The sequence below is a fragment of the Aphanomyces astaci genome (assembly GCF_000520075.1).
Source record: "Aphanomyces astaci strain APO3 unplaced genomic scaffold supercont1.12, whole genome shotgun sequence".
Taxonomy (NCBI): Eukaryota; Oomycota; class Saprolegniomycetes; order Saprolegniales; family Verrucalvaceae; genus Aphanomyces; species Aphanomyces astaci.
The window spans coordinates 854,984-872,176 of NW_009798275.1; the positions used below are offsets into that span (position 1 = coordinate 854,984).

At 52.5% G+C, this 17,193-nt stretch overlaps 9 protein-coding genes across 9 annotated transcripts; 4 read left to right on the forward strand and 5 right to left on the reverse strand.

The window, feature by feature from the left end:
* Nucleotides 1-477: 477 nt before the first annotated feature.
* Nucleotides 478-1,371, forward strand: H257_06340 (hypothetical protein; the record flags this gene model as incomplete). Its single annotated transcript, XM_009831531.1, has 1 exon — nucleotides 478-1,371. One exon carries the CDS (start codon nucleotides 478-480, stop codon nucleotides 1,264-1,266), a length of 789 nt encoding a protein of 262 aa, XP_009829833.1. The 3' UTR covers nucleotides 1,267-1,371.
* Nucleotides 1,372-2,486: 1,115 nt separating this feature from the next.
* On the reverse strand, nucleotides 2,487-2,938 carry H257_06341 (E3 ubiquitin-protein ligase RBX1). The gene has a single exon (XM_009831532.1). The coding sequence runs from the start codon at nucleotides 2,891-2,893 to the stop codon at nucleotides 2,561-2,563; it is 333 nt and encodes a 110-aa protein (XP_009829834.1). The 5' UTR covers nucleotides 2,894-2,938; the 3' UTR covers nucleotides 2,487-2,560.
* Nucleotides 2,939-3,159: 221 nt separating this feature from the next.
* H257_06342 (CAMK protein kinase) lies at nucleotides 3,160-7,592 on the forward strand (the record flags this gene model as incomplete). The annotated part of the gene is made up of 13 exons (XM_009831533.1): nucleotides 3,160-3,319; nucleotides 3,374-3,464; nucleotides 3,504-3,675; nucleotides 3,734-3,826; nucleotides 3,891-4,051; nucleotides 4,103-4,184; nucleotides 4,234-4,333; nucleotides 4,386-4,737; nucleotides 4,785-5,178; nucleotides 5,246-5,563; nucleotides 5,612-5,772; nucleotides 6,910-7,060; nucleotides 7,120-7,592. 13 exons carry the CDS (start codon nucleotides 3,160-3,162, stop codon nucleotides 7,552-7,554), a joined length of 2,670 nt encoding a protein of 889 aa, XP_009829835.1. The 3' UTR covers nucleotides 7,555-7,592.
* A 28-nt stretch (nucleotides 7,593-7,620) lies between these two features.
* H257_06343 (hypothetical protein) lies at nucleotides 7,621-8,489 on the reverse strand (the record flags this gene model as incomplete). The annotated part of the gene is made up of 4 exons (XM_009831534.1): nucleotides 7,621-7,857; nucleotides 7,935-8,024; nucleotides 8,161-8,282; nucleotides 8,327-8,489. The coding sequence occupies 4 exons, from the start codon at nucleotides 8,487-8,489 to the stop codon at nucleotides 7,621-7,623; spliced, it is 612 nt and encodes a 203-aa protein (XP_009829836.1).
* Nucleotides 8,490-9,207: 718 nt separating this feature from the next.
* Nucleotides 9,208-10,015, forward strand: H257_06344 (hypothetical protein). Its single transcript, XM_009831535.1, has one exon. It carries the CDS (start codon nucleotides 9,230-9,232, stop codon nucleotides 9,971-9,973), a length of 744 nt encoding a protein of 247 aa, XP_009829837.1. The 5' UTR covers nucleotides 9,208-9,229; the 3' UTR covers nucleotides 9,974-10,015.
* A 293-nt stretch (nucleotides 10,016-10,308) lies between these two features.
* On the forward strand, nucleotides 10,309-11,088 carry H257_06345 (hypothetical protein). Its single transcript, XM_009831536.1, has one exon. It carries the CDS (start codon nucleotides 10,325-10,327, stop codon nucleotides 11,018-11,020), a length of 696 nt encoding a protein of 231 aa, XP_009829838.1. The 5' UTR covers nucleotides 10,309-10,324; the 3' UTR covers nucleotides 11,021-11,088.
* A 504-nt stretch (nucleotides 11,089-11,592) lies between these two features.
* Nucleotides 11,593-13,166, reverse strand: H257_06346 (hypothetical protein). Its single transcript, XM_009831537.1, has 5 exons — nucleotides 12,835-13,166; nucleotides 12,695-12,784; nucleotides 12,536-12,625; nucleotides 12,409-12,479; nucleotides 11,593-12,357 (listed from the first exon to the last, which is right to left on the reverse strand). The coding sequence occupies exons 1-5, from the start codon at nucleotides 13,076-13,078 to the stop codon at nucleotides 11,638-11,640; spliced, it is 1,215 nt and encodes a 404-aa protein (XP_009829839.1). The 5' UTR covers nucleotides 13,079-13,166; the 3' UTR covers nucleotides 11,593-11,637.
* A 92-nt stretch (nucleotides 13,167-13,258) lies between these two features.
* H257_06347 (hypothetical protein) lies at nucleotides 13,259-14,870 on the reverse strand. Its single transcript, XM_009831538.1, has one exon. It carries the CDS (start codon nucleotides 14,461-14,463, stop codon nucleotides 13,696-13,698), a length of 768 nt encoding a protein of 255 aa, XP_009829840.1. The 5' UTR covers nucleotides 14,464-14,870; the 3' UTR covers nucleotides 13,259-13,695.
* Nucleotides 14,871-15,302: 432 nt separating this feature from the next.
* H257_06348 (hypothetical protein) lies at nucleotides 15,303-16,127 on the reverse strand (the record flags this gene model as incomplete). Its single annotated transcript, XM_009831539.1, has 1 exon — nucleotides 15,303-16,127. The coding sequence occupies one exon, from the start codon at nucleotides 16,125-16,127 to the stop codon at nucleotides 15,303-15,305; it is 825 nt and encodes a 274-aa protein (XP_009829841.1).
* Between the last annotated feature and the right edge of the window lie 1,066 nt (nucleotides 16,128-17,193).

Genomic DNA, 17,193 nt, shown 5'->3' on the forward strand with positions numbered 1-17,193 from the left:
CATCATTTAGCCTCAGGTACGATTTTGTCGTGGACAGACGCCTACCGAAGGTGCTATGGTCACGTATGGCGTTTGGTGTCTTTTGAGCATGCTTCATCATAAATATAGCATCATAGGAGCGAGAGAGCCTTGATAGTGCTTCAAGAGTATTAGACAACCAGACGAGCAAGTGGGTGAGAAGGGGAAGTGTAAAGTCAAGATTTGATTCTCTGGCGGATGATTGAACATTTTGCCAATTTGAAGGGCATTTTTCGAGTTCGATAACTTGGACAAAAATTTGAATTTTGCGCAGCTTGAAGTAGCCAATCAAAGAGGAGATCTTCAGCTTGCATTTACACCAATCAGATACGCGAATGAGTAAGTTTAGGACAAAATACTTCATTTTGAAGTCTAACATGACAACTATTTTGGACCAGAGTGGGAATTGATAAGTTGAGCAATAAAATCTCCGTCGCAATTGGCGTTCTGCATGTTATCATGGACGAAGACACTACTGACCACCTTTACTTCAAGACGATAGCGTCGTGCGTGATCTGGGACCTCTCTGTCCTCGGATGCGTTGCTCCAATGTACATGCCTGTGCTTCGTGATGCTTACAATGGCGTGTCTACGATCGTCGTTGGTGGCATCTTCCTCGTCGGGTCCGTCGCACATGTCGTTCCTGCGTTAGTCGAGACTGCGCGCGTAACATTGGCGGGAGTGGACTTCATGATCTTCCCCACGGCATATTCGCTGTATGCACTTGGGTACTTGTTTGTCCTTGGTTTGGAAGTTGTGGCGCATTGGGTCCAAGTTCACGTCCACTCCCCTGTGCACAAGGTCCACCCTTCCATCACTTTGATCTCTACCTCCACGGCGGTGTCAAAATCGAAACAATCAGCTCCAAGTTCCCCCCATCCGTCCATGTCGGTCGTCGTGCTCTTTGGCGTGCTCTCGCTCCACGCATTGCTGGAAGGAGTTGGCGTTGGCATTGCAGCCGAACCCGCGTGGACGACATTGAGTGGCATTTTGGCTCATAAGACCGTGTCCTCTTTGGTCCTCAGCATTGAAATCCACCATCACTACAGCGACCCCAGCATGAAGACCCGACGTGTGGGGAGTCTAGTTCTGTTCTCGGCCATGACGCCCACTGGAGTACTCCTGGGCTCGTCAATCAAGGACCCAGCCCTATTGATATTGGGTCTGATTGTGTCGCTAGGAAACGGAATTGGTTTGCATCGCGTCGTCATGGGAGCCTTCCGTCCACCCCCCAGACACGAATCGTAGCTTCGACTGTGGGGTAGTTTGTAGTACTACTGGTAAGCTATCAATTGAGATTATGTAGCCAATCTAGACGCTTTGTTGAATAATATCAACCAATCAAAATTCTGGCCCGATTAACATGAAAATCCGCTTGGTTTTGTCTTGAAAGTCCAATTCCACGAAAATAGAATAAGAAACAGTGTCACATGTAACTGTTTTTCAAATGCGGGTCATCCATTGGCTCCTCGATCGAGGCCAACACGTGCCCTCGACCGTATTACCGTGGAGAAGTTGCTGTAAACGCCTGCACTCCGAATGTATTTAAAATGGCTGCGAGGTGTGACCCTTGGGACGACATCTAACCTCGGTATTACGCACCCCACAGCGTTGGACTGTGCAGCAACGCATGGCCGTGTACACGCAGTTTGGTGGTTAGTACAGGCACATGGCAGCTCTTTCAGCGCATGGACTTCCGCCACGGACGCCGCGCACGTGTACATGCCACCTTTCACTCGATGACTGCACCAGAACCGGACCGAAGGCTGCACGACCGACGCCATGGTTAATTCGGCAAAAACGCGATCACTTGAGCCTTGTGCTTCATCGGCATCGTACAGAAGGGTGTAGTGTAGACGCGATGGAATTTGCGGCGGCCCATAGGGACCTGACCATGGTCGAGTATCTTCCACCGAACGGAACGCTGTACGACCGACGCGATAGACGACAGAAAAGGACATTTGGCTGTGCAGTTTTTTTTCGCAACGAAGGGTGCACTGACGAAGCGATGGCCGTGACATATGGCCATCTAAAAGTTGCCCAGTGGCTTCAATCAACCCGACGGCCGCCAAGTTCAATCTGTCATGGCGCTAGCTGAAAATGGACACTTCACAGTCCTGCGGTGGCTGAGGTGAATTTGGACTGGTGGATACCAGTCCAAATGCAGCCAATTGATAATGTATGGCCGATGCAATTGGCCGTTTGACCTGTCAAAAGTGTCGTTTGCCCTTTGAATTTGGACAACTACATGTCGGCGTGTCGTGATGGCCAAAGATTGGAGTTGTATGCATGCAATCGGTAACGTTAAGGTTGGCTATGTAAACACTGTCCAATTCCTACCAATTCAACCAAGCTCCTCCATAGAAGTCGAACATTTCCCTATTGCACGTGATGGGCGGGCCACCTTGACGTAGTCCTGCTCGTTCAATGTACATCTTCCCGCAGTGATGCTATGGGCGAAGATCACATATGCATAGAGGATAGAGTTTGGTTAATGAATTGCTTAGCGAGCCATTTCGGATGCATGAGAAGCGCATTCGTTCTATCTGCCGTACTTTTGGAACTCCCATTCGCGGTTGTCCAAGGGGCACACTTGACGGGTCTTGAGCCAGCGACTGATGCAGTGGAAATGGAATGCGTGGTTGCACACACCCCACGCGACCGTGCACTCTTCGCTCGTCGCCGACGCTTGGTTTGCCTGGCATTCGATACACAGATCCATGATGTGATTTCGGCAAATGGCGCAGTTGTCCACGACAATATCCCAGGACCACAGCGCCACGGCGTTCCATTTCTTAATCTCAAAGCGTTTCTGTTCGTCCACCGCGGCGGCCGCCACCACCTCCACCGTCGTATCTTGCTTCTCTTCTTCCATGCTTCTGTGGCAGCCCCTTTCTTCGGTGTGCGGACGAGCAGCAACTATCCGGATATCCAACTTACAGCTTGAAGACGGTCGTTATCCGGAAACGCAAATACTCCGGATAAAAAAACAACCGATTATTGGCGCCTTGTTGCGTTTCAAATCTGATGTGGCGCGGTTTGCGTCGGTGGCGTGGCCGGCCAGTGGCAACATCAATCCCTAGGCGACATGTCTGGAGCCACGAAGCGCCAAAGGCTCTATCGGCACATGCAAGTGAATCGATGTGCGGCGGCAAGACATCCATCGTCAACCTCGCGCTTGCACTTGTGGCAGTGGCCGCCATAACGACCACCTCGCATTGTATCGCGTGCGATGACGACATTAGCTTGGGCTACAACATCGACGATGTGTACGAGTTGTCCAATGAGATCTTGGGCGAAGGTGCGACTGCTTACGATGTCTCACATACTACAGCACACAATGTGGTATATATAGGTGGGTACTGCGTCGTTCGGAAAGCGCGACACCGTGGCACGAACGAAGTCGTTGCAGTCAAGGAGCTGGCCAAGAAGGACATTTCATCCAAGTAACGCCACTGTCATCTTCTGTCCTTCAATCTGTCTAGGGCCTTCTGGACTGAAGTGGAGATGCTTCACATCGCTGGGTCGCACCCCAACATCATGTCCCTCCGTGGAGTTTTCGAGACCGACACTACGTGGTACATCGTGCAAGAACTCGCCAACGGCGGCGAACTCTTCGACCACCTCGTGGCCAACGGCGCGTACTCTGAAAAGCAAGTAAGTACGATTCGTCCTAGAACCAATCAGTTCTGTTTCCTCATCAAGTCATGGGCAGGCTAGTGTGGGCATGCGCGATCTGTGCCACGCGATGGTGCACTTACATCGCAAAGGCATTGTCCACGGCGACGTCAAGCCCGAAAACATCATGGTAACGCAGTTCAATAGTTGCTTCCTTGCGTATGTATGTAGTCATACACATATATGATCGGCAGCTGTGCGAAGATCGCATGTGTTTGGTCGACTTTGGCGTGTCGTTCCGGCAAGGCGAACGGCCGTTGGACACCCCTCTCCAGGCCACCACGGCGTACTGTGCCCCTGAGACCTTGGCTGCGAGTGCTCGGAATGAATTCTCCAGTGGCCCTGAAGCCGACATGTACTGCGATCGCGCTGGCGTACCCTGAGGCATCCTTTACCGTGTTGGTAGGTTTGCGCTGGGTGTGGTGCTGTACATTTTGCTCTGCGGGTGCCATCCCTTCGATACGCACAACACGTTGACCGACGACGAAGTAAACACTCGAAAACTCCATCCACACATTGACATCACATGTACTCTAGATTGGGCGTCGTATTTTGAAAGGCTCGTTCAACACCAAGATTCGCCCGTGGAAATATCTAACCCGCGACGCCCAAGACTTGCTTCGGCGCCTTCTGGACGGTACGTCGCCTCGATTTTGCCTGCCTGTAAACAAACCCACGACGTACTGTAGCGGACCCCCAAAAACGTCTGACGGCAGACCAGGCGCTGGCCCATCCGTGGCTGTCCCCCTCCAACAACCGCATATCCACTCTGAAACGCCCGGCCACCGCCCTCAAGCGCTTCCAACGCGGCCGCAAACGCCTCCGCGCGAGCATCTTGGCGGTGCTACTTCAACGCGACGATTCCTCGACATCAACGAGGGATCCAACCGAGTTGAGAGAATTGGCGAGGGGATTGAGCTCAAAACCTGAAGCCGCGGCGCCCAAGGCGGCCATGGTGGCATCGGCGCTGGAGGTGTTTGACCGAGATAGCAAGGGGTACATCTCTGGGTCAGATCTCAAGCGAGTGACCACGGCCCTCGGGTGACTACGTGCCTCTTTGGACGAGAGTTGTTTACAAACTTGCTTAGACATGACCTCTCGGACGGGGAAATCCGAGACATGATCGGGTCCGCGGGGGGGGACCCGGATGAGGTGCATATAAAGGAATTGATCCAGTACCAGGACATCCAACGCATGATTTCGAGCCTCCGGTCCGCCTTGTACGCTCAAGGCGACGTCGTGTCGGAGGAGGGGGCGATCGACCCGCACTTTTATGTGCTCATGGAGGGCCGCGTCGACGTCGTGTGCAAGAACGCCATAGCACCCGACAGCAACTCCAATGTCGACACCGACGACGGGCGGGTGATCTGGCTGCGCACCCTCGCGGCAGGGGACTACTTTGGGGTGATGGAACTGCTCGCCCCGGACGGCACCATCCACCCCCGCGTCTCATCCTACTGGTGCATGAGCCCCACCTGCAAGGTCCAACCCGTTTGGCTTAACTAAAGTCGCACATAGAAGTATGGTCCTATTGTTCCCCTGTGTTTAGGTGTTAAAGCTACTCGTGGACGATTTCTCAACCGTGAGCGCCATCTACAAGAGCATGGATGACCGGTTCCAAGAGTACACCCTCCACCACGCCCACACCCAGATCATCAAGTGTCTCGAAGACACCCACGGGCACGTCCAGCGCCAGGCGTATGCCGAGGGGGAGGTCGTGTACAAGCAGGGGGATCACTGGGACTCGTACTTTATCGTGACGAGCGGGGCCGTCGAAGTCGTCATGGACGACGTGGTCGTCGAGCACTTGGGCGCGGGCGACTACTTTCCGCTGGGGGTCGTGTCTCGGCTCGCCAGCCCTCCAATTGTACGACCCAGTGCAGTGTGACGCTGTTGACAGATGTCGACATTGTAGCGCCACGCTAGCGTCCGGGCGACAGAGCCGACGACCGTCGTGGAAATCCAAGGTCACACGTTTCGAAGTTTCCTGCGTAGCTACCGGTTCATGACGGCGTATTTTGAAGATCAAAAGCTACAGCGCCAAGCCCAGCGCCGTGTGGCGCGGAAGCAACATTCGTAGGACATGTCGGAATTGGGCATATAGTACAGTACTTGTCTCGCTTCTCACGAAGGACGAAGCTATACACTCACGTTACTGTAACTGGCACGACACAACGAATCTTCTAGTAATAATATGCAGCATGTATTTCAAGCAAGTGTGGGCAGCAGCAGTGCCAAGATGTCCCATCAACCGATCGATTTACTGTAGCCAAGGTCTGAATTGGATGGCCCGCACGCCGCTGATCGGATTGTGTCCCTCACGAACTTGGATTTGTTGTGGGGGGGGGACACGTCAGATGTGTGTACTGGATGGTACACTAGTGGCAATACTGTACGTACTGTATTTAGTGCCCTGCGATCAGAGCATGTAATTCCGCTGGCGTCTATAAACCTTTCTACTTCCAAGAACTGTTCGTGTGCATTTGGTTGTCTAAAGAGCCGTCGCTCGTGTCGCAACAAGGTGTCGAGTTCGGTACTGTATATCTTGGACGTTCGAAATGGGTGATGTCAGCGACATCAGCCGCTTCACACTCTGACTTGCTAGGAGACCAGACGACTGGCGCTGTCAAGAGACTCACGTGCATACACTCCAGTGCGCTTCAGTGGCCTGTCTGTGTCCATAATTATTCGCTCGCATTAAATAGCTCGATGCTGACCGTCTCAATTACTAGTACTCCCGAGTACGTAACCTACAGTACACTGTATGCAAACACGCCACGCTTCACCAAGGAGTGTCGCCCAGTACTGTACATGTACCTGTATCAAGGTACCAGTAAACCATCAAGAGCTATTGGCATATATATAGTACCTATCGTCTGCTGAAGGTTATAGTTCACACTACCAGTAAGTAGACGCACATGGAGGATTGCCATTCGTTCTCGTTGGGCTGCCCTCGAGATTCGCTAGACGTGCAAACATGCAGGACTGCCATTCAATGTTTCCCCATGTGGACGAGATTGACAAATTGTGTTGTTGATGTAACGTTTTGGTCGAAATAGTTCAAAGTCGCACATTGCTGTTCTCACTGTCAGTCCGTTTCTTTGATAGCTTTGTTGTATACCTCGACTGATTTCATGTATTTTGAGCGAGAAAGGCCTCATGGGTGTCGCTTCGCATGTCTACTACTGGGTGTCATGTTTTGTTGACTGTCAGTGGCGCCACACTCCCGACTGCCTCTCACAAACCATCGTCGCCCATTATCACATTTGCAGGATACATGGCATCCAAGACCAATCACTGTCACCTGTGTACCGTGCAGTTCACGTTCCTCCGACGGAGGCACTACTGCGGCAGCTGCTTCCACGTAAACCAACCCCACCTCCATGATGTATTGTCCTCACCACCAAATGCTGTCCTCCGTAGGACTATTGCAAGAAATGCACCGACGTGTACACTTCGCTGCATCAAAAGTCCACTCGGTTGTGCACGCCGTGCGTGATTCGTATGAACCCGACTCGTGCCTTTCACAGCGACCGCCCGCACCCGTCGTCGCGCAAACTTGACAATGACAAGCTACGGCCAGTCCAATTCCTCAGCTCCAGATCGATCAGTGACCGCGGCTCCATCATGGAACTCACCAAAGGCCGCGCATCTAGTGACACGTGCGTCACCACGAGCTTGGACGACGAGGACCAACCGTGCCACCAAGTCACCCCCGAAAACCAAGTTTTGTCACAAGTGGCGCCGTCCCACCACGCGCCACGCCAGTCGTTCCCGCCAAGATCGTCAAGGCTACTACTCACGCCTCGCCAACGCGTGGACGTTCGCGCTAAGCGAGCTACTGCCGCCAAGCCATAAATTAATGCAAAAGCTACCATATGGTGCTAGTAGATGCGACGTCGTCGGGTGTTTGATGTAAGCGCGCTATGTCACGTGAGTGGCAACGGCATCGGTACGGCGCTGAAGGTGGGCAAACTTGACGGGTCGGACACTGGACTTCCAGGGTGAATTCTCGCCGCTCGCTCGTCGCAGGCTATGCGTCACATACGGAAGCCATGCCAAATGATCGTATGCGTCGACGACAGAGCTTCCGCCGCGACGGTACCGCAACACTTGCGTGTTTCCTTGAAGCTCAAACTTTACCAAGCCGTCCAGGCGGGCCTCGAGACATTTCAAGTATCGTCTGAGATGCTGTGCGTAATAATCACATATCGATAGGGGTCGTCGAACGCCCGCACCAGCATCATTTCGTGGAAGCTGTCGTTGCGAGCTTGACTATTCAGCGACGCATACCGCAAGTACCGCAGGCCGTCGCCATGGTCCGCGTCCTGAGGATGAGAAGAAACATAATCGAAGCAAGGTCGTCCACATGGGCAAAGTACAGGCAGGTATCATGGCATGGGTTCCACGCGCTCCTTGTACTCTTCCAGCTCATCCACCGAACAAATCAACAGTGACAGGAACACGACATCGCTCTAGGAAATCAGGATCTAAATTGTGGTACAAGTGCTTGGAGATCCAGTCGAGGCCCAACGATCGGGCCGTGGTATCACCCAGGAGCGACGTGAGCTTGTACGTCAAGAGCGCTACACTTCATGTGTTGTATGGAGAAACAATCGCGATTGGAGACGTGCGTGCACGGGGGAGTGCGTCGATGTGAACCACAGCAGCAGCATGTGCTGAGGCGATTCCAGGGCGGCCACTTGCTTTTGGAGGCAGCGATGCTGGTGTTCGACCATGTTTCGGTCCGTTTGGAAGGCCTGCGCAAACTCTTTCCACGACAGAAGCGTCATTGACTTGTAGAACGAGGCGGGCCATCGGTCGTCAATGCAAGCACGCTGGCCTTGTACACCAGGGCCTCCTGTCGCAACCTCTCACGGTTGTACGTTCGCTTGTGCTGCTGCCTTGCCACTACTTCGGCCACCTCCGCAGGGTCCTTTGCATTGGCATGGAAGCCTTTGTCGTCATGCAAGTAGTTGCGTCCCAACCCATGCATTTGATAGTGTAACGTTCACGGTTACATTCATACTCTGGGGTAGTAGTATACTGTATTACTTTAATTGAGTATTAATAATATACTCAGTATATTACTTTAATAGAGTATTAATATAATACTCAGTATACTACTTTACAGTTAATAGAGTATTAATATGATCTTCAGCTGTATTTCCACCAAAATCGAGTTTTAATACTTTAGGTTGAGACAATTTTGAAGTCAAACAACATGACAGCTTTGTAGGGGCTACTACTTACTATTAATATCTAGTAGTACTAGACGCCTTTTTGTCGTTTTACGAGATCTTCTGGCTAAAAAGAGTATATTGAACATCTGTATACTGTACTACTAGTATACACTATGCTCTATTAATCATTGATGAGTTCCGAGTAATTGCCAAATGTCAAGTGAAAAGGGGAACATTTCAAATCTATTTGAAACAAGGAAAACTATGATATAAATTGATTTAAAACTATTTTATGGAAGCAACGTTTGAACGACACAGTCAGTCATTTGTGTGACTGACCTTTGGGAGACATGAATGCGGTGCTGAGGACGGCTGGGGGTGTCGATGTAGGAGCGAAGAAGCGAGCACGACAGGCAGCACATGCCGAGAATCAACGCGCCCATGTACAACGTCGTAAGATGCTCGTCAAGACCTTGGAGGTCGACGTCGGGGCCTTGACCGTCGAGACGGTGTACCTGGAACGCCAGTTGCTGCGTGCATCATCCATGCTCAACGAGACTCGACCGGAGAAGCTCGTGAAGGAGTACGTCAAGATGTTTCACTTTGGGTACCAGTCAAGCAACCCGACCCAACTGTCGTTCATTCGATCGTTCATGCGCGAGGACATCTGCGCGCACGGCATCATCGGCCTACCCTTCTTTATAGACAATTTTCGGCGCTACTGCTCTGTGAATTTAAACTTTCAGATGGACTACGTGCACAGCCACTTCGTCTACAACGACGAGTGCGACGGTCTCGTGTTGGGACGCTGCGTGCTGCAGCTCATGGTCAAGCAACGCATATCACGCGGCCTCCTCGAACTGTACTACCCCGGCGTGCTCAACAACGAGCCCCTCGTCCAAAGCCTCATTGGTCAGACCATACGCATCCCGTCGACGTCCGACTTCACGTTCGACACCAATGGCCTCATATCCGTGTACGCGTCATCCATGGAGCTCGTGCGCGCCTTCGTGGACCTCGTCCACGACGTCGAAGTTGCCGCGATGATCGTCCATGGCAACCGATTGCATCCTCGAAACTTTGTGCGGGCGTAGTAGCCGTAGTTCTTGTAGATACTGTGAAAAGTTATACTATCTACTACGTAGTATATTACTAGTCGTACGCGGCAGCCAGCAAGACATGCCCAAGGCCAGATAGACTATGTCTCGTGGACGACCATCCACGGGAAAAGGTGGTCGACTGGAGCCATGAGGTCGCCCAAAGGATGGAAGTTTGCATCCCAAGCATTGATGCAGCATTGTGACGATATTTACATGTTAATGGAATGAAATTATTTGATTGGTCGAAATTGGGATATCCTACTTGAGAGCTCTGATTGGCCAAAGGGACTACATTTTTCTGCCGGATATCGAAGAACTGGTTTTTTCATCCAAGAATAGCCAAATATGCTCGCGAAGGCATCGTCGATGGGAGCGCAGGCGATGGAAATGGCCAAGCCGATGGCGAATGCCGCCAAGGAGAAGGCCATCGCGACAGCATCCGTCGTTCAGATAAAGGCAACAGAAGCCAAAGCAGCTGCCCTTCAAGCTGTGAACAAGTCGGAAGCAAAGGATCCCGCGGCAGTCAGCGATGTCGACTCTGGCGACGAGACTGGCGCCGAGTCCGAGTCGGAGGGTCTACTCACCGACATGCAGGACCAGTGCAATTGCTTTCCGAATTTGTCCAAGAAACAGCGCATCCAAGCGGCTGTCGGATGCTACGCCTCGGGCGCTCTCTTCAGTTTCCTCGCGACGCTGCTCATGTTTGGAGGTCCGCGGCACGTCAAGGGCTTTGCGTTCTTCTACACACTGGGCAACATCTGTTCCATCTCGTCATCCATGTTCCTCACAGGCTTCAAGAAACAGCTGACGGTCATGTGCCTTCCCATCCGCCGCGTGGCTTGCTGCATTTGGATCTCCACGATGATCTTGACGTTGGTCGTGGCGGTGACCATGTCCAAGCCAGGGCTGCTCGTGCTCCTCCTCGTCTTTATCCAGTACTGCGCCATGCTCTGGTACGGCGCCAGCTACGTCCCGTACGGCCGCGCGCTGCTCAAGAAAATGTGCGCCAAAGCCGCGTCCTCGGCGTCGAACGCTGTGTAAACCACCCTTCCTTATCTAATACTACTATATAGCCAGCCTCCTTCCCCCACACCCCACCACGACACTTGACTCTCATGGGCGCTTACTTTACCGTACACTGACACTTACGATGGTTTTCCTGTGTTGGTGTTTCACATTTCTGAACCAAAGCAAGGCCATGATTAAAATCTGGTACTTGAAGTATGCTCTTACTAGACAAGGCGTGGAGTGTCCTTCGAAACCGCTTTAGAGTCGGAACCTCTATAATTTTGAGTGCCAAATTAACTGTCGCAGATTAAACCTTTCTTTTTTGATAAACTTGTGAATAGAAATTCAGAGGTTCACTTTATGATTGGTGCAAACTCAAATGACGACCATTTTCATTCGACCTAAATTGGCAAATACTGTACGATGTCCTAAATTAGTCGTCGCGCACGATCCATCCCTAACTATAACGTTGAAGTTTGATTCGCACAATTCGACATTCGATCCGAGAAGTCGCAATCCCCGCAGAGTCAAGTACATCAGCCAAGCCAGGCAGGTCCATGTCTACGCTGTGAACGGTCTTCCCTCAGGTATTCCCGCTGCCAGAATGCGTGTATGTGGGTCTATGTATTTATACCCGGTGAAAAACGATGCTATTGTTTCGATGCACAAGCCGCCACCACCCGTTCATACACGTAGAACGGGGCGTAGTTGGCCCACGACACGCCCACTTTGGCTTCCACCGGCGGGTGGTGGAAGCCCACGCATGGACTGCCGTGGCGGCGGCATCGCTCGGGGCGGTGTCGTTCGCAGAGCTTCCGCATACTCACGACGCGGCGGAGGTGCTGCATGTCGCCGAGGATCTCGAGCACCTTGGACATGAGCGCCGGCGGGAACACGACGTTGTTGATGAACACGACCGTAGCGTCCGCCATATTCACTTCGTCGGGGGGACAGCACAGGTCGCCGTGCACGATGCGGATCGTCTTATGCGGCACAATCGATGGACACAGGCGCTCGGCGCGGGCCAGCGCCCGATGGCCCTCCACTACGCGGTTGAGCATCAGCTCCATGCCCTTGGACACGGCGCAGAGGGTTTCAAGGGCCACATGGAGCACGATCTTGCCCGTGCCGCACCCGAGATCGTAGAACACGTCGGCGGGGCGGAGGTCCAGGAACGGCATGATGACGGCGGAGAAGTCTCGCGCGTCGATCTCGCCGTACGTGCACATGTGGCGCAAGTCGGATGGGTCTGTGGATTCCACCAGACTGGACTTGGCAATCGACGAGATTTCGTCCCTGATAACGTCATCCGTGACCTTGTACATGGCTCGGTCGTCGCGTTCGACTTCGGCAAACGCGAGGTTCAGCATCTACACCGTCAAGTAATGCGCTGGACGTAGATAGGTTAAGGCTATGTGAACCTTCAAGGCGTCCGACTGGCAGAGGGGGACACAGTTGGGCGTGCGAGGATGGGATGTGAGATCGACGACGTCTATCGAGGACGGATATGGTGAGTGGGCAAACGACGGGATGCGGCGGCGGTCATACCTGGCTCACTATCGTCGCTGTGAATGCGGATAACCGTAGAAGATGATCTTGTCTTATGCTTCGCCGCGTGGCTGCTACCTTTTCTGGTTTCTACATGCAGCATGCATTGGATAACGATGAGTGGGGTGATGGTGCATTGAATTGGATGCATCGACATACTTGGACTGATGGATTTGTCGCTGTCGTCCGAACTGCTTGTAACAAGACTGATCACAGATGGGGCTGGTGACGATGTAGCAGCAGCGGAACCTAGAACATCATCTCAACCAAACCATGCGTAGCACCAATGATGCTTCTACCAGTGACGTCGATCTCCAACGGCAGCAGAAGTCGACTCGACCGCCTTGGCTCCGTCCGCTTTTTCGCTCGGACGGGTGTGGCACCTGTGGGAATGTGTTTTCGTTTCTCGGGCTCATCGTCATCTAACCTAATGACAGTTGGAGGCGGGGAAGCTGCCACACAGGCCGGCCTTGATTGTGGCGAAAGCAATGCATTGTTCGAAGCAGCTTCCACGAGACTCAAATGAGTCGAATGGCGTGGCATGACTGGGCCTGTCGTCGATCAGTCCAACGCTTTGATGTCCGTCTGCTAGAGCTCGAGATCGCGGCCGCCACCGATGGTTGAGTTCGGCGTTTGAATTTCTAAATAAATGCCATCATGTGACCCTCGCTATTCGGATAAGGCAAGGCTGTGGGTTCATATCCGGATTGCTATTGAATCATCACCAATTGAAAATGGCAGCAACCAAAGATGGTTGGGCTTGCTTTGATGACAGCGACGATGACGAGAACGAAACGATTGAGGTGGAGAATCAAGGCACTCCCATGCTTGTAGTGGGAAGCATCTTCACTGAAATGGCGCGCCGCCACCCTCACCGTCAAAAAGCTCATGGCATTGAGGATGTGGTGCTTCCTCCAGCATGCTACGTCCTCGCCGGCGCTGATGTTCAATCACTTCTGGAACAACGACTCGTCGACGCAGGCTGGACATTGATCAAGGACGAAAACGAACCCGTGGACGTTGTCGTGGACCTTGTCGCATTTTCCTCCGCTTTAGGCGACTTTGCCACGATTGCCCAGCGTCTACACGACCGCGTGCTGCCAGGGGGCCTTGTCATCACCGAAATTCCGGCGGGTACGTCCATTGAATGGGCATCTGACCTATGGAGCACATCCCAATCCCTCTCCAGTGCCGGATCGATCATCGGCGCATCCAGTCGCCAGCATTTCGCACTCACTCGACGCGCGGGTGTCGCCAACCCCTTGCATTACCGGATGGAGCCGCCCACGTCCCTCGCGTTGGACGTCGAGCGTCAGTGGATCGACGCCGTCACCATCGGTCGCACGTACAGCGAGCGCCAGCACGGCGTCTTGTCCGTGGAGTCGCATGCTCGGGCGGTTCAAATCCTGCGGGACTGCGGCGTGGTCATCCTCCGCGGCCTCTTCGATCCAGACACGGTGCGGACGTGGGGCGCCGCCGCGTTGGACGACTTTGCCGACGTCGCCGCCACTTTGGAAGCCCGCCATGACATGGACGTGTTCAACCCGGGCGAGAAGCCCCCGCGGCACAACTTTGTTGAGTTCGCGACGAGGGAAGCGTTTCGATGCGACCTGCGCCACACGCCGCGGCTCACGGCACTCCGGACGACCCATCCGACCCCCACCGCCCGGACCAGTCGAGACATCAACCCGCGGCATCCGGTCGTGCTGGCCATCTTGGAGGACGTGGCGCAGCCGGACGGGGGGCCGCTCAACGACGGCAACTACGGCCTCTGGAACTTTAGCTTCGGTGGCCCGGGCAGTCGCCAGCCACTCGTTCACGGCGACGTCGGGGCCATCGTGAGCACCCCCGGCTGTTTCAACCAGAAGATCCACGCCGACATTCCGCACCTCTTCAACACACTGGACACCCCTCCCCATCTGCTGCATGTGTTCTTGCCGGCCTGCGGAGACGAAGGCGGATTCGCCGCCGGTCAGACGGCGTTCGTGGTCCAGTCTCACCGCCTCGCCACGTGCGCGCGGATGATGGCCGAGGACGGGCGCGGCGTGGACGAGTGCATGGCCAAGACGATCCGCCCACACGTGGGTCTGGGGGACGTGGTCGTGTTCGACTGCCGAGTGCTGCACCTGGGTCTGGCCAACACGACGGCGGCACGAGGTGCCAAGGCCGACGGCGTCCGGCGACCGATTCTGTACGTGAATTGGCACGCGCCGTGGTTCGAAGACAAGAAGAACTGGGAGCCCACATCCTTGTTTTCATAGGGACTACGTTTGGGCATAGATATTGGACTTTATTACTGTTACTTAGTAGTAGTAATGTTAATAGTAGTAGTTGGGACTACTTGAACGTTTGTTTTGCTAGGGCGATTTGGTGCTTCCAAGTAGAAATCGGCAGCCAAATCACATACGAACGTTAGTATTAATCCTACTAGTTACTGGCATTTACAGTTGACAACTTCATCTGGATCGTTCAAGCAAGGGACTTTATAGGAATCCTACGAACTGGAACCGATGACCACAATGTACTTAGTACTACTATTAATACTAAGTACCCAATACTATTAATATTAATAGTACAGTACATGTTGGTGTACTGTGTACTGTTCACTGTACGTACAGTACATATGTCAAGCAGTCAGTTCCTCCATCTATCTTATCACACGACGACTGGCCAAGTGTGTTTGTTTCTCGATGGCTAGGGAATTGCAGGGAGCACGGAAATACTAACTAGTACTAGTAGGTCATCATTAGCACAATTGTAAGGTTGGTTATTCAAAGATCTTGCGGAGCTTGTGCTCGAGGGCACAGAGCGCGGCCAGATCTGCGTTTTCCAGCAGGTCTGCAAACGCTTCGAGGACCCCTATCCTCGGCACATAGCCTTCGATGCGGCCGAGGTTGTCGTACTCGTACAGCTGGGTCACGGCCATGTCGATCATTTGGCCGAGGAGGCGCTGGACCAGTGCCTCGTGCTGAAACACCATGGGGTAGTACAGCTGCAGCATCTTGCGCGTGATGCGCTGGGAGATGATCGTCTTGAGCTCGGTCACGATCACAGCACCCGAGTCGTCGAGCACGTTCTCGCAGGTCACGAACTGCATTTTGTAGTTCATGTGGACAGACGAGTACATGCGATGGGCGCCGATGAGCTTGTCCACGCCCTTGGACGTGAATGTGACGCCTGTGATCTGCAGGTCCTCTCGCATGATGGATCGGATAAACTGCTCCTGCTTTAGTCCCTCTTGCTTGTTCTTGTGATCGAACCCAAACTCGAACAAGGTGCAGTACTCGTACATGATCTTCGTCGACTTGCGATCGTTCAACGCCGTCGTCTGCATGGGGTAGTCCAGCATGCAGTCCCGCTTGCCTTCGAGTCGGTGGATGTCGCGTTGAACCAACATCACTTCATCAGCCAGTTTTTCTTCTTTCCGCCGCGTGCGCTTGACGCCGCCTCGGCCCCCACTGGTCCGAGGTGGGCTTCGAGTGAATGCGACGGTGGGGTTGGCACTAGAGGCGATGGCACGAAGTGTGGACGCGGCCATCGCCGAGGGCTGTTCCTTGGGCGCGGGTGTTGGTTTAGCTGGACTTGGTTCCATATAACTGTAGTAAAGTCACCAATCTGTCCAATTTTAGGTGTGTCGAAAGTCACACGATCAGGTTTTAACCTATCATACGAGCCACTACTAAACGCCGAAACACGTTTAAACGTCATTTCGATCGATGATGTGATCCACGAACGGGACTGACAAACAGATTACGTCAAAACCACGCGCTCTGGTGACTTGTTTCATGCCAAAAAGCTGAAAAGTGCAATTGATAACCTATTAACGTCCTAACGTTAGGGTTAACCCTAATGGACGGGTGCTTTTATCCTTGTGCATATTATTGTTCCACCTACAGTGGTTTTACAGCTACCGTACAGTAAGTAGGCTGTAAAACCACTGTATTGGAAGCTGGTTGGTCGGGGATTGGGATCATGAAACTCCTATTTAGGATATAATACAAGATAGATTTTGCACTTGCTTGTCATAGAATTACTAACCTTGGTTAGTGAGGATTATAATAAGAGTACACATTAACCAGAAAAAGCAAGGTGAAATAGGCATTTTTGTATGCTGAGCATGGTGAACCACCTTTTAGCGAACGCCATAAATAATTCTGAAATTGTTTATTAGGGCTAGTCTGGATGCCACCCCTTAAAATTATGCCATAAACCGTTTTGGCAAGTCTACAAAATTTTCCAAAGTCGCATATCCCACGAAAGAAAGGAGAAAAAAAATCCACAAAGTTGTCTGGATGCCAGCTGAATATTGGAAAAATTATTCGATTTCCGATTGACAGTGAAGTGCAAGGCTTCAACGTGAGTACAAACCTCCATAAAACACCCAATTCTCAAGAAAATTGTGGCATAAAAACTTTGGTGGCATCCAGACGCACGAAATCTCGAAAATGGAATATTTCGATTTTGCCAACTTGTCTTCGAAAACGGCCATTTTATGCCAAGACCCGCCCTTAGTTGCAATAAATCTATCTTCAAGTTTGTATTGTTGATTTATATTTTAATGTGCAAGGATGACCACCTTCATTGGGTTACTGTATTTATGACATATGTGCCAATTTAGGTCGTACGAAAATGCACCAATCATAGATCGTATATTTTTA

Excerpts from the sequence above, each read along its gene's own strand:
- H257_06344 (XM_009831535.1), top strand. The coding sequence starts at position 9,230 with ATGAATGCGGTGCTGAGGACGGCTGGGGGTGTCGATGTAGGAGCGAAG.
- H257_06345 (XM_009831536.1), top strand. The coding sequence starts at position 10,325 with ATGCTCGCGAAGGCATCGTCGATGGGAGCGCAGGCGATGGAAATGGCC.
- H257_06341 (XM_009831532.1), bottom strand. The coding sequence starts at position 2,893 with ATGGAAGAAGAGAAGCAAGATACGACGGTGGAGGTGGTGGCGGCCGCC.
- H257_06346 (XM_009831537.1), bottom strand. The coding sequence starts at position 13,078 with ATGCCACGCCATTCGACTCATTTGAGTCTCGTGGAAGCTGCTTCGAAC. Across the intron at positions 12,785-12,834 it reads GTTGGAGATCGACGTCACTG|GTTCCGCTGCTGCTACATCG; the intron begins GTAGAAGCATCA and ends ATGATGTTCTAG. Across the intron at positions 12,358-12,408 it reads GCCAGTCGGACGCCTTGAAG|ATGCTGAACCTCGCGTTTGC; the intron begins GTTCACATAGCC and ends TTGACGGTGTAG.
- H257_06347 (XM_009831538.1), bottom strand. The coding sequence starts at position 14,463 with ATGCAGCAGATGGGGAGGGGTGTCCAGTGTGTTGAAGAGGTGCGGAAT.